We start from the raw sequence: 15,988 nt of genomic DNA, 5'->3' as shown, positions 1-15,988 counted from the left end.
CCTTCACCCTGCATGACCTACTAATTCCTGCAGTCCACCTTTGCACTGCCATGTTCTGGAATCACATCTGAAGTATACATATTTAAAAATCATTTTACAATTTTTTTTTTTGTTGTCTTGGTGTGAAAGGCAAATGGGATGTACCCACATTCTTTCAGTTCAAAGCCCAATAATATGAAGACAAGTAGCTTCTGCCAGAAGAGAAAAAAATTGTAAGATGATTGACCAGATACACAAAGGAGGACTTTGAATTGAATGAGAAAAAGTGCTGTGAAGTTTGGGAGAGTCATGCTGAGTAGATGTTTGCATTCTTTGGCTAATACCGGCTAGGCCAAAAGGATAGGTTGGAAGGAATTCTCTTTCTGCTCAGACTGTGCAGACAAACTCGGAGCTTGATTTTGCTTGTAAAACTGTATTTATTTGTACTTTCTACACAACTCTGACTTTACAAATGGATAGTAACAGCATGACAATGTTGCTCTTTCATGCTAATTATAAAGTATAAAGAGTTGTGCAGTGTGAATTGAGCGGAGGTTCACTAGCTGAAAATTCAGACATGGGTATGCAGCCTTTTTGAATTCACCTGTCCAGCCAACCATAATGAAAAGAAGAAGAAAAAGGAACGGATTAAAAAACAAACAAACTGCAGTACAGTACTGACAGAGTATCAAAGGAAAAGTTCTAGAAACGAAAAATTGAAGAGAGACGAGGATAGTTGAGTAAATAAAAAGATGTGTTGCCACAGAGTGCTCTGAAACATGATATTATTGGGCAAAGATTAAAACACCTTTCTTAATCCATTCTGACACTCAGGCTGTGAATTACATGCTTGCCTGGGCTTGCATGTGTGAGTCAACTTGCTCTTTTCACATTTTATTTCTTATTTATTGCTCTTAGCTTTTCTACAGAGCCTCAACCTAACACACTATGAAATCTATTAGCATTAACATCTTGGTGTTTAGATGGTGTCTATGTTGGACGGGATCATTTTATTGTTGAATGGCTACCATTAGACAGAGTTAATGATAGGAGGTCAGACGTGACTGTCCGGTAATGCCATACATTTTGCGGTGCATGGTTTTCAAATTCCAGGACACACAAACACATACACAGGGATCTCATGACTTGGCAACTTGCAGTGCACATGGAGAATCTCACACCTTGTCTCCTAGTTATCTTGCTCCCTCAGTCTCTTCATCTAAGATTCATGCTGGGGGTCTTCTGTGCTGACCAGTCAGCATTTTAATAGCAGTCTGATCCTGTGTAACTGACATTCAGCTCTAGATTTAGATTAGCGGTTGCTCTTCAAGCATTTTGTCCTGGCTGCCGAGTGTCACTGCTAAAATGGAAGATGAGAACTTGGAGGAGGTTGTGATAATAATGTTATACTGGAAGTCAGTACAGGAGCCAAAGATAATGATGTTCAGCTGAATTCAAATGAGCTCACGTGGCTTTGCCCACTGCTTTAAAATGTCCTAGAGTGATCAGCTCCTTCAATTTCCATGATCTCAGCGACTTCTGTTTCTAACTAAGAGTCCATGCCATAAGGTATTAACTTAAATATGGATGGAATCAGACCAGTGGTTGTTGACCTTGACTATGAGTCTTTAGGTTAATCTTTGTCAGCTCTGTCATTATTTATTCTCAACTGAAGTTGTTGCAGAAGGTGGTATCTGTTGTGTTATTGGGCAGAAAAAAAAATGGGCATTCCAAAAAATTAATGAAGCTTTGTCAAATCTGCTTTTTATTATTTGATGTATTTGTTACCCATAAGGCATGCTGTTGTACATACAGTATGTGCCAGGAACTTTTTCATGCATCCCCCCTAGCCTGTAAACAATTAGAGTGTATTAACTGAAGTTTTCCCACACTCCCATGATGTTATAATATCTAGTCAATTGTATTAATCTCAAAAAGTTTTTGATTTTATATTTATGATTAATGATATTTTTAGTGTTGCTGTAAATGTAATAATACAAATTGAAGCTTGAAGGCTCAGCAACTACAGCAATGAAAATATCTATTCATCTTATTCAAAAAATACTTAGGCTGAGGATTGAAAATGGTAACTATTTTATGGGGCACTAGTCCTCACTTTTTTATGAAGGAGATTTTAGAGGAGACTTCCTTGCACACAGAGCATTTTTAGGGTTAAAGGTTAAGTATTACATGCTTCAAGCGGCATTATTATTATTATTTACATATTTAGGAAGTATTATTATATTGTCTCCAATGCATACCTGACCCTGACCCAAAATATTCTTAGCTTGACCTCCATACTTTTGATATAGCCTAATAACGACAAATGCAAAGACATTCATTTTTACATTCATTTATTTAACCATCTTTAAGGAACCCTTAAGGGCCAGTGTTAAGGGATAAAACAACAAAGTTATTATTTCAACATGATTAAAATCAAAAGCAAGTTTTTAAGATATTACTGTGGTAGAGTTAATTAAATATGTATGCCTCATGCATCACAGAGGTACAGCATTGGCCACTGACACCTTCAGGGTGTTTGGTTTGATCTGTGCTGATCTGTGTAGAGTTTCTTTGCATGTTCCCCCATGCCTGTGCGGTTTTCTTCTGTTTTTTTTTTTATTTTTTTTTTTTTTTATTTGACTAGTGACTCTAAATTGCCCTCTAGGTGTGAGTCATTTTGCATGTGCATAGTGCACTGTGATGGACTGCCATTCTATCTAGGATGTAACTCTGCCTTATGCTCAGTGTTCCTGGATCCACTGTATTCTTGATTACTGTAGGATAATGTAGTTGCTGAGGATACAACTGTGTGGCTAAGTTTCCAGTAGTCCAGTTTTGGTATCAAAATTATTTTGACATATATTTGACAACTTTACTTTAGAGCATAGCTCATATGCACATCTCTAAAAGCCCATCATGACAACTGATGACCCAGACATTTCTAAAAGTGCTTTCCATGTGCCATCAGTAGTGGTGACATAATTTATGTCTGGAAAGTCTCATAACACTAACCCTAACCCTAACACTAACCTTGTGTTAACTAAAATGTACATGTACATTGGGTGTTGTAGCATGTACAGTAGCATGTTCAGCAAATTCAAGAAACATTTTTTGTTATTCGATTGCTTTAAATACATATTTAGATTATTATCAAGATTATTTCTAGACATTTTACTCAGTTTAACCTTGAAATTGTTTGATTCTATAGGCAGATATTTTTTGCTTATTTTAAACATTTATAAGTAATTAGTAAAAATGAGCAAATATATGTAAAGTAGCTTGAAATGAAAGGATTATGTAATGATTGTTATATAGCACTATGAACACTACCAGAAACCTGTATTTTAATATAATTTTAATACCAAAACAGGAACATTGGAATCGTATTCGTTGGGCATTCAGTTGTTAAATTAAAATTAAGACAATATTTTAATGTGTAGTGTACTGCAGCAGTTTTTTGGCTCACAACCTTCAATGATAAGGGAACTGGGCCACCATTGGGATACCATTCTAAGGGTTTACCAAGTTCAACTACATTTCTGGAAACTGTTAAATACAGCTCCTAAATTCCCCTTTGCACTTCCATGAATTATTATGTGAATTATTGTGTGATTCCAACAGGTAGTGTCATGTGAATCCTCTGAACAGGTTGCCAAAGGCCAAACACATTAATGAAGAGACTGCATATACACATAGTCATTATGTCATCATTTAGTCATGTAATATGTTTCTGGCAGCCAGAACCTATTCTCCTTACCTATTTTTCCAACTCATTACCGTCACCTTTTCCACAGCCAAGGGACAGACAGACTTTATGTCACTTTCAATATCTAGTAATATCTGGATTTCTGTCACCATTCATGTTCTACATTCACATAAAACAGGTGGATGGAAAACCCCACTTGTGGCATGTTGTGTGTACTTTTCACGGTGTGATGCTGCTATCACAGGACTGAATTACTCTCCATGCTATTTGTGGCTGTGCATTCATTACTTACAGTTGGCCTTTAGTAGCGTCGTGCCAAATTTCACCCCTGGTAAGTGTGTCACCTGTTAGTTAAGAGACCCGGCGAGGCCATATGCTGTCTGATGTTCTCTATTGTATGAGGCCACAAAAATTGTTTCACAGTTCCAGGTTAGACCTTAATGCAAAGAACTGGGATCATCAGGATGTGTTTTTTTATACAATGGGTCTGCGTTGAGGGATATGTCTGTGTTGCACTAGAACGTTGCAAAGTCTTGGATTTGACTTAGGCTCTCTCTCTCTCTCTCTCTCTCTCTCTCTCTCTCTCTGTGTGTGTGTCTGTTACATTCTGGGTATTAGACTGCCTCTCTTATAGCAGCTGACAGGCAAAACGCTTCTTACCCCCATGTGTGTGCACATGTACACCCTTATGTGCATCTTTATGTATGTGATGAAAAGGCAGGGAAAGTATATCTTTATAAGGCTAGTCATATTGTTTCTTTTAGAATCCACAGGTGCCAGAGAGAGTGTGTGTTTGTACTCAAGTGTAGTAGAAGTATGTGTGTGGTCTAGTAAATGTTTGTGAGTTCATGTGTCAGTTTCTGTGTGGCTGCATGGGCATGTGTTGAATAAACATAAAGCTGATGGTGGTGATGGATGATACATTTTGACATCTACTGACATTTATGATTTCTCAGCATGTGTTGGTTCAAGTGAGCCATTCCACTAGCCTGTTTCATCCTTAAGTGTGGGCAGTGTGTGTATGTATGTGTGTGTGTGTGTGTTCTGTTTTTAACCCCATGCTAAGGCCACCCTCACCACACACATTCTTGCCCTTTCATACTATTTATTTGAGAGAGATCACTATGACTTTCTCACACAGCCTTAATGTTGTACATGAGTTTGGACATTTTGAAGCTATGGCAAATATAGATTGCTCTGTAGCTTGCACTGCCTGGTTGATGGTTTTTTGATATATAGTACATAACTAAATGCACTCAACTGAAGTCTGGGTCAAACTAATCTCCATTTTTTCCCAATTTGGAAAAAACATGTCAATTCCCACCCACCAACCACCTCTCCATCATATGACAGCTACATAATAATAATAATAATAATAATAATAATAATAATAATAATAATAATAATAATAATTATTATTATTATTATTGTTATTATTATTATTATTATTATAATTATTATTATTATTTGGACAGCAAAATGTTTAAGTGCATAGATATGACATTTAAATGGGTATGGGTAAGGCAGCCAACACTGCCACCTACTAGATAAAGTGTGGAAAAACATAAACAACATCCACATTGTCCAACAGCTGTATTTGTGTCATTTACAAATACATAACATTTACATGGACTTTGCAAAGTAAATGTTCAGCAGTTTCATTAAACTGTTTAACTGCACTTGCATCTGTCTAATTCTTTTAAATGACAATGAAAGCCTTTCGAAGTCTGATGCATACAGCACATGGATACTGGTTCACTAGGTCACTGACCAAGAATACCTTCAGTCTAAAACTCTGTTGGGAGTTAATACAGCAAGAAGAACACACAGACTGATTTAATTTTTGCTCAAAATAAAAGACTCAATTTTACTCAATTATCTACAGGACTCATACAAAAAGTGCTCCTTTATTATAAATGTATTATATTACCTGATCTTTGAATAAAATGACAGAAACAGACAGAAACAGTGTCATTTTCAATATATGTATAATTTACAATGTACAGAACTTCTTTCAAAAATGTGTTACATGCAATGAATAGAATGTAGCACATTGAAATGAAATAGCACATTTCTGCACTCCAATAAAATGAACTACAGCACGATGAAGTCTTTTATTCCACAGTGACACCATAAGCCTGGCTGATACTCACAGTGGAGCTCTCTCAGACTTTTTAAGTCTGATTTGATGGCTTCCATCTGGTTTCAAGTCCTATGTGTATTGAACGCAGGCTCCCATTTATATTGTGTAGCTCTAAAATAGAGAGTCCCACGGAAGTACATACAGCAGATACAATGGCACTTCTTGTCCAGCAAGCTCTATTAAGTTCTAAGACTCCAACAAACCACAGATGGTTCCAGACATATAGGATGACAACCAAACAAAATGCATTTAGTAAAAAACAGCAAAAATTACATTTAGATATAATTGATGTGACTGCCTCAATATCTAACAGCATGGGTGCTGCTAATGGTGTTAATGGTACTAATCTGTTTAATACATGTCCCAACTGACCCATGGTGTACAACTGTACCAAATAACAAGCTACTACTCTGCATTTTAGCTGAGGATTTGGCAATTTATGTACCAAGCAAAGCAATGACTGACTTTGGGTATATGTGGCCTCAATACCCCAAGCACAGGCCAATAAAATATACTCTTTCTAGACAATGAAACAATAAAAGAAGAAGGCTGGATTTGCTTGGAATGTGTTACAATAACTAGTTAGAAAAACAGGATTCCAGTAATAAACATGGCAGTTAATAGACTGGCTATCAAAATCAGTGTATGTGTGTGTGTATGTGTACTATTAAGCAAGCTGATTTGTTTACATGGATCTTTTTTGTTATCTCGTGAGAGATTACTTTTGAAGTCATACATCTGTCTCTTCTTATGTGACCTCAGCACTCTAGAAGTTCCATTAGCCAAAAACACTCATCCTACTTCCACACACAAACTCCCAAACTGTTACACTCATGTTTCGTGCAATATCATAAAAACAACTGTGTATGTAAGTGTCTTAGAAGATAGTCACAGTAAACCAAATTCTTGGCTAGAGTGCCGAATTGAATCCTGATGAAAGTAAGTTGTTATACTCCAAATAATATATCAAAAATCCACTGTGGAAAAATTATTATTAACATCTTGATAATTAACAAGTACAAGATTCTTTATACTTACCATATTCTTATATTAATACATTTTAAAGGTATCTAATCAGCCAATCATATGGCAGCAGCACATTGCAAAAAAATAAAAAAGAAGTAAAAGAAATCATGCAGATATTAGGCCGAATGCTCCAGATAATATTCACTACAAACAACATACTGGGGGAAATATGCAATCTCTTTGACTTTCAACATAGCATTGTTGTTGGTACCAGATGGGCTACTGTGTGAACTCAAAGAGTCCTTGCCATTTTGCGAGTAATTTGGACCTCAACATGAGTAGTAAAAAGAGTCTCCCAGGTCATATTTCTGTACTTTGTACCCCTGTCATACAGTTGGGATTGTCATTTTTGGGCTTGATGCAAAGTCTGCTGTGTTTTGGTGACTTAAGGGAGAGAGTTTTCTTCCAGAATTACTGAATTTATTTTTTACTGTTAGAAAGTCCCTCCTCCCAATTTTCACTAATGATGTCTAAGATGCCATAAGGCATTCATTGATGCTTAAACTTTTGCTGCAAATAACAGGGGCTCAAGCTACTGTGTCTGAATAAACAACTCTACCAGGCCATCTGTTTGCAGATAGTGAACATTCATCTGCAAACTTGGAGTATTGTCCATGGCATAAACATAGTGCCCTGGTCAGTCAGAATCTCTTTCAGGTTTCCACAAGAAGTGTGATCAGATATTGCACAGAGGATAAACACAAAGCAATATCCTTGTACGCATCTTTCTTACAGCACCATTCCATGCCAATTCTTTTAAAGGGGATCTCAATTAACATATTCCACACCTGCTACTGTGGGACCCATCTGTAAATATTTGCCTTACTAATGACTGAAACCCTGGACAGCTTATCCCAAGAATTAGGAGATGGGTAAATGAGGACAAATTGTGACTCCACTTTATGCTTTTGCACCTGGAGTTTAATAATAATGGGCACCAGTAGATACATGAGAACCCTGTGCATACATATCATCTTCACCAATCATGAATTTCCCAATTCCTTGCAATGCATCAAGCTTTGATGGATGGTGGTCATGCCATGTGTATTGCCATGTGTATAACATTGGTTGATGCTGTAAAAACTCCAGCTATGTCTGTAGTGGCAGCTGCTAGGTGATAGGCTTCCCCCAATAGCAAGAGGAGATGTTCCAGAGGCCAAGGGGGGACTTCCATGGCCATTACAAATAATCAAAACAGATCTATGCATGCAGGTGTGTGTGTGTGTGTATACATGTCTTGTATACTCTGTGAGCTATATCACTCTCTGTCTCTTTCGATGGTAATGGGATTAACAAAGAAACACTGGTGGTAATAAGATGTGGGAATCATCACACTGCTTGTTCAACCTGCCCCAACTTGATCCACAACTGATGCTCAATCACTGCTTAAAACAACATTTTCCAGGCGATCAATTATGAGAATTACATGCATTACTCATTGCACTCATTGGAGACTGGAGTTTAAAGATTCTGCTGTGGACAGAGGTAAAGTTCTGTATTTAAAAAATCCATTAACTTGCTCTGGTGGATCATACTGTGCCTAAGCAAGCCCTATGATCAGTGAGGGCTATGTGGAAATGACTGCCAGTTTGGGTGGGCGGGATGTTTGGGGGACGGACAGACGGGTAGTCACTGGCCAGCTGTTTGTGTACTTTGGTTTGTAATGACCATAAGCGGTTAGCCAGTTGTGTAAGTTACTGTGCACACATAAGGTTATGTTACTAATCTTAACATTGACACAGCCTTTAATACATGGTTCTATGATTAAATGAAAGACTGCCAGTTTCCCCTCATGTTGTCTAGAATGGCCAGAAGATAAGCAGTATGTAGCAGGGACTACCCTCACATTGGGTAACAGTGATAGTAATAAGGAGATGATTGTGAAGCAAATGGGAAAACAAGTAAAGAATGAAACAGCCTTGGCATTCCTCAACTAAGTCACACAACCATTGACAAGCAATAACATTTTGAACAGGGTTCTGTGCTGGGGAACAAGATCTAGATCTAGATCTAAAGATTAGTTTAACTTTTTTTTTCTGTAATGAGATTTACTAATTTCTTACAGGTTTTCTCTTTCCCTCTCAAAAACATGCCAATTGACTTTTGAATTGCCCCAGGTGTGATTGAGTGTGTGATGTGAATGTGTTTCCATAATGACCTGTGATTGGTTGGTATTCCATGCAGTGGTTATCTATTTAAGTTGCTCTTCTACTCCCTTTTCCAGTTATAAAGGTCGAGTGGTGGGCATTGGAGTTCTTGCTCAGAGACAAAACCCTGAGGTGAAAGTCAGAGGTCCAGATGCTATGCTAGCAGCAGTCAAGGAGAGACTTGGACACTTCAACCAGGTGGGGTTTTGCCTTTTCAACAGAGACTTGAAAGTTTTCATAATTTATTATTTATGAACTTTTTGAACATTTTGAGTAAAAGTAAAATTTACTTTAGACTGTTATTCCATACTTCCTGGGCTTATTATTCTATTCTATGAAATAAGTGTGTTTTATTGATTATCATCTTTGCACTAATGAGTGTATTAAACCCAGACAGCTGAAATGAACAAAGATTAGCTGTAGAAACAGGATAAAAGGAGAGAATGTAGATATCAGATCCTGAACAGAAGAGCATTAGATGCAGTGACAGACAGGAAGACTGGAAGAGTGAAGATGCTGATGAGAGCCCTTAGGAATAAATGCATATATCAGTTATCAAAGGCATGTGGTATATGACCATAGTCTGCCATTCCCACTCCCTCCCCTCTTTCATTCTTCTGCTTTTTCTTTCATAAAGCATGTGTGGGTTATGTCTGCAGTGGACAGTATCTATCAAAAGTGGTCCAAAGAAGGAACAGTGGTGAATCAGCGAGAGGGTCATGGGCAGCCAAGGCTCACTGATGCACATGGGGAGCGAAGGCTGGTCCAACAGATGAGCTACTGTTGCTCAAATTGCTAAAAAGGTTATTGCTGGTTCTGACAGAAAGATGTCAGAATACATAGTGCATCACAATTTGTTGTGTATGGGGCTGCATAGCTGCATACCAGTCAGGGAGCCCATGCTGACTCCTGTGCACCACCGAAAATGGCAGCAATGGGCACGTGAGCATCAGAAATGGACCACAGAGCAATGGAAGAAGTCTGATGATCTGATTGTGCCAGATACCACAGGACACCTTCAGGGATCTAGTGGAGTCCATGCCACATCAGGTCAGGGCTGTTTTGGCAGCAAACGTTAGGCAGGTGGTTATAATGTTAACATGTTAACTAACCTGTCAAGGCTTGAACTCCACTAGATCCCTGAAGGGGGGCTGTGGTAAGAAAAGCCATCACGGACCACCACAATGGCAGCAGAAAAAGCCTCCAGGTGGCTTTAGATAAAAAGAGCTGAATAATAGTCTTTTGATGCAGGGACACAGGCTGGGATCTGATCAACCTGAGCTGGATCACCTAAGTGCAAGATTAGTAAAAAATCATGGCATTGTACAGAATGTTGGTGTCTACTTTGAAAAGTAGTACATTGTCAATCTCAATCAAAGATTCAATGTTCAACCTAACCTCTCCCCAGACTTGCCTCTCATCTAAATAGAGCATCCTAGTCTTTTTGCTTTTCCCATGAGATGGACTAGGTGCTGATTTTTTTTATCCCAGCTTCTTCACACTTTACACAAATCCACATTCTCTTTTGGATGGAGTGTCCTCTCCAGAGCCCTAACATAGGCAGTAATGTGACACAACTATTCATTGTTTCCAGTCCAAATGCACTGCCCAAATTTACCATGCATTGTTAACAATACAACCCCAACTATGCGCAGTAGCTTCAACAACTGTGGCCAAATCGACCTAGCTGCAGCCTTGTTGCTATAAAGTTTTCATAGCTGCAGTAGTAACCTCAGCAAGACTGATGGACCTGAAAACATGGATTTCTAGTACATCCTCAAGAACAGGTCCTATTGTCCTTCAATAACAAGTTAAAATGGATTGTTTTGAATTACCATTATTATAGTTATATAATTAAAGGATTCTAAGCATACATACCATTGAATTTGCTTTTATACAAACACTAATGTTACACAGTTTTTTATGATGATTTTTATCATTAGTTATTCTGTTACTTTTGGTGTACATGCTGTTAATTTGTGTTTTATTAGGATATTCAGCAGCACATGCCAGGAATGGGACAAAGGGATTCATGGGACCTAGGAAGTGGTGAGGACAGCAGTGGGGAGTGTGACGATGAGGATGGTTGCCAGGGGTCAGGAGAAGGCACAACTAAATCCTGTGAGTAAACATGTCACACTTCACAATTAATAGTTAATGTAATTTTTTTTTTTCTTATAACCTTACAACCTAATAATACAAACACAAAATAATAGCATGGCCATTTTTTGATTTTCTAAAATAAAATAAAATAAAACAAAACAAAACAAACAAAAAAAAAAAACTAAAGTAAATTTAATTAAGTTTAATTTAATTTAATTTAATTTAATTTAATTTAATTTAATTTAATTTAATTTAATTTAATTTAATTTAATTTAATTTAATTTAATTTAATTTAATTTAATTTAATTTAATAGGGGAAGCACATTTAACACATTTGACTTTTTTGCTTCCTGATAGCTTGTAGCTAAAGAAGTGATAGTCAGAACTATACCCAACAAATTTCAGAAATGAATGCAAATAATCCAACTTTATACAGTTTAATTACAATATTTGTTAACACTGCAGGCACCAAGTAATTCTGTCTGGCACCAATATATTTAAGTTGTGATTTTTCAGTGACTGGTTGAGCTTATTTGGAGAAGCTATACATTCAGGGGACAAACTCTTGGTTGTTCTCTTAAGGAGAGATAAATCACATTTCCACATCAATTTTGATATCTGCATGTTGAATATACTTTTATCTATAGTACAGTGATTATTTTGTGAATTATAAAGTCTAACTTTGGTTGTAGAAAAAAATGTGTAATCACAAGTCACAAGAAACATCTCTGTTAGATGACACATGATCATTGTGGGTTTCTGCAAGGTGAAAACTGATTTCATTTGCAATTACACAAAAACACTATATACTTTTAACAGCAAAACAGATAATAGATTATAATTCGAATAATATACTACTAATAATAATAGATTATTCTAGTAGTTGATTATAATTTTAAAAAACTTTCTTTTTCTTTCTGTATCTCTTTGTTTCTTTCTGTCTTTCTTCATAAATTGTTGAACATGCCTTGATTTTTTTACTTATTTACTTTAGTCTTTCTGTTCTTCTCTCATTATCAGTTGCACCCTGTGTCCACTCTGTTTTGTGTCTCTTGTTCACATTTTTGGCCTCTCCTTATTTATCTAACAACCACATTCTCTCCTATTCTCTCTCCAGCTAACACAGACTCGAGTGTTGACACAGAGGTGGTGGTGAAATCTCCTCCTCATGAGGCTCCTGTTGGACGCTCTAAACCCAAACTCCGCAACGCCGCTCATCTTGTTCTCCCCTCCTTCACCACCCTCATCCTTATCCTGGGACAGCAATGGACCTTGAACTAAGAGGATGAAGATACACAGAAATATAAATGAAACACAAGATCTCCTTCAGCCTGGATGCTTAAGTCTAGCTCCATATTGTCTTCCAAGACTGCTGCCATTTTTTCTGGCAGAAAAGAGCTAATATATACTTAAAAGATTTTCTCTTACATACACATGCATATGATCAAGCATATCAATAGTCATTTTAAACATATTTTCTCAGATTAAATGTCCTTTAAATATCACAGCTTAACCTTTAAACAGTGAAATGCATGACAAAAGCATTAATGGACAAAGACAATAACTGATCAGCAGGGAATGTTCTTGTTATTAAACTGACACACAGGAAGAAAGAGAAAAATGAAATATTATTGCTATGCTCAATATAGTCTGTATATAGTTATGATTCCATAGTGAATACAGTTTTAATATGGAAATACCAAATCAAATTCCCAGCTAGTTTAACCCAGTTCAGTGCACACCAAAAAACACATCTTTTCAACCATTATGAAATGACACTTATCGATTCTACAAAAAATCATTAATTACCTGTTAAATGTTTGTAATGGAATGGAAACATGCATATGCATCAAAAAAAAAATTTGTAATACTGCAGAATTCATCTTGGTATTAATATGTGTAATATGTCTTCATGTTGTTTGTTCACATTTACTACCTAGGTTACTACCATTTTTAAAGGACTTGTTAAGTTTCCATTCACTCTAACTTATTATTAAGTTCCAAATTCCAAAAGAGTCCTGATAGTAGACAGAATTCTGTTTGCAAATTCATAGTTGAAGCTTCCCATATTAACAGGTTCAAGCTCCACTGCACAGTAAAAGAGATTTCCAGTTGCCGTGATGGAAAAATCATTATTATTTTACATTTGAATTAGCAATGGTGGGATCGTCAAACATCAGTTCAGTTTTCCATCCTTTATTATTTGCTTATACAAAATTTTGTTGCACACCTTTATGTATTTTTACATAGCAATCGGACAGCAGTTCCAAGTTTCAAGGACTGGTAAGGGAACTACTTGTGCTTCCCTTTCACCTTATCAGCATTAAATGCACAATGAACATTAGCATAGCATATGTATAAATGTATATATTAGATCATTCACTGTTTTGTCTGTGTATTGCTTTTTTTCTTTTATATTGTGAAAGGTGCAGTGAGACACAATGAATCCATGTAGAGCTTCTGAGTTTTTTTTATAAAGGAGCATATATATATATATATATATATATATATATATATATATATATATATATATATGTATATATATAAAGAAATAGAAATGTATTTTTTCCTACTTCCCACACTTCTAGAATGATTTACATTTGACATTCCCTTGGCCTTGGAATCTAAGAGACTGAAAAGCAAAAAAAATGGACTATAACAGCCACATCATTTTAATCTGCAAAATATTACGTTTCTGACATACTAACTTTTGCATTAACAAGACTTTGTTGTCAATTTGGATAAACTGCATATGCAAAAGTAATAAATGCCCTTGGTTGTACTAGTTTGCACACAGAAATACTGTCCCTGAAGTGACTTAGTAAGTCACATTGCAAGTGCAGCATGTATCGGTTTGCATCGATGCTACCGTATATTTTGCACCTTTAGGTTGAAACAGCCTTGCATATTGCATATTCAATAAGATATGTTTGCCTTGTTGGTAGATGATTTCATAGTAATTGAACATGTTTGCACATGTTTTTTGCACAAGTAACCCTTTAATAAATCAATCCCTAACTGTTTTTAACTACTGAACAGGAATGAAACAATGGATAAAGTGTAATGATATACGGTTTGTTATATCTTTTATTTTGACAATTTTCTTAATTGACAAAATACAGTATATTACTAGTAGCACTGTTTATGTTACAATAATTATGTTACACTTGGCTCATGATACACAGGTTCCTTTCAGTCTGACTGTCCTTTAATTTTTTCAGTGATCAGGTATGTCATCAAGATAATAGTTCAATATAAATTACACAGCCTTAGCCAAAAGTGAAAACATGTTTCTTTGGATTTAAAATGAATTGAGAATGATTTATTTAACAAGACATGGATGTACATCTGAAAACATGACTGTCAGTTAACTGTCAGTTAGCTGAATGTATGAGAGCTTACCTTTCTGAATGTAACATTTCTACATTACATGTTAATGCAAGTCAGCTACATGCTTATTTTAAGTACTTTATGGTTTTGACTTAATATGCTGTTGTACAAGTATGGTGGATACTTTTAAAAGCCTTATTTGCTTTTGTTTGTTTGAACAGGGGTTAATGTCATGAGTCTGGGGTCTTGCCATAAAGTCATTATTTCTACAATTTCATTAATACATTGTTTTAAATAAATCTCTAAATTTCAGATGCATGTTGTTATTTGTTTTGAGATCATAGTAATTATGACAAAGGACTGGCTTCTAAGCTATCTGAGCTACATGAGTTTGTGTCAGTCTCACTTTGGATCACATTTCTGTTGGGATTGCCATGCAAACTTTTAGTAAAATTGTCCAAATGTTTTCATAGGCAAAAACAAACTAAATGTAATTGTTTGAGACTGACAAAGTCACTTAAGTGACAAATAAAGTGGTACATGAGTTGCTATAGGTTGGAATATTTTCTAATCAGGAAAGAAGATATACAAAAAAACATGATAATGATAAAAGAAAGGTGTTATTTTTTCAGTTGTATATAATGACATGAAGCTGGGGGAATTCATCTCGTTGAATTTAAATTGTGAGAAGTAATTAAGTTATAAGTTATACTTTGCGACCGCTAGATGGCAGTCAAAGAACACAAATGAGGGAACACACACACACACACACACACACACACACACACACACATTTAGAGACTAATATGCATATCATTGAACTGTTTTCACAAATAGCATTTACTTTGCAAATGATACAAGATGACTTGTATCTTGTATTAAACCTGCCTTTACTGGCTTCTGGTACCTGCATGCATCAGATTCACAACACTGATGCTTGCCTACAAAGCCAAGAATGGACCGGCGCTCTATTACCTCAAAGTTCATATCAGTCCTCCCACTGCACCTCCAATCTACTAGCACTGCTCGTCCAACCTTCTCTCAGGGTTCAAGGTAGGTATTCATCTAGACTCTTTTCTGTTCTGGCACCGAGGTGGTGGAATGAACTTATCCTAGATGTCTGCACAGCTATGTCACTGGCCATCTTCGAACAATGGATGAAGATCTACCTCTTCTTGAAACAGTTAAACTACCTCTTATTTTCCCTGTTTGTTTTATGTATTGTTGTAAGTTGTATATAAAATAAGAACCCTCCCAATACAGTTTTTTAGATGGCATCCTAAGTCTTTGAGCTATTTAACTAGTGTTTATGTATTCATTGATAGAATCTTTAGAGCGCTTTTGTACACGGTTCTGGATAAGAGAGTCTACCAAATAGCAGATATGTAAATGTAAATGCTGCCCAGGTGCAGAGGGTACGTGGCCTCATGAGGCTATTCCAGCGCTGGCTCAGGACCTTTTCTTGGTCATAAGGGTTATGCATTTCATACTCTTCTTATATGGACAAGACCCCAGTTTCTCACCTGGTGTCCCACTCTTGGGGCATGTCAG

The 15,988-nt window shown here is 36.4% G+C and overlaps 1 protein-coding gene across 2 annotated transcripts in view; it reads left to right on the top strand.

Annotated features, from left to right (window-relative positions):
- Positions 1-14,749, top strand: part of gpc5c (glypican 5c) — a 75,534-nt gene extending 60,785 nt beyond the window's left edge. For both annotated transcript variants that reach the window (XM_058418550.1, XM_058418549.1), the window contains 3 exons: positions 9,082-9,202; positions 10,996-11,125; positions 12,225-14,749. In XM_058418550.1, coding sequence (XP_058274533.1) covers positions 9,082-9,202; positions 10,996-11,125; positions 12,225-12,388 — 415 coding nt within the window. In that variant the 3' untranslated portion in view covers positions 12,389-14,749. The remainder of the gene's footprint in view (positions 1-9,081; positions 9,203-10,995; positions 11,126-12,224) is intronic.
- The last annotated feature ends 1,239 nt before the right edge of the window (positions 14,750-15,988 follow it).

Source organism: Hemibagrus wyckioides, linkage group LG20 (genome assembly GCF_019097595.1).
Source record: "Hemibagrus wyckioides isolate EC202008001 linkage group LG20, SWU_Hwy_1.0, whole genome shotgun sequence".
NCBI lineage: Eukaryota > Metazoa > Chordata > Actinopteri > Siluriformes > Bagridae > Hemibagrus > Hemibagrus wyckioides.
Note: the sequence above shows the minus strand (reverse complement) of the source record. Positions and strands in the feature narration are given on the sequence as shown.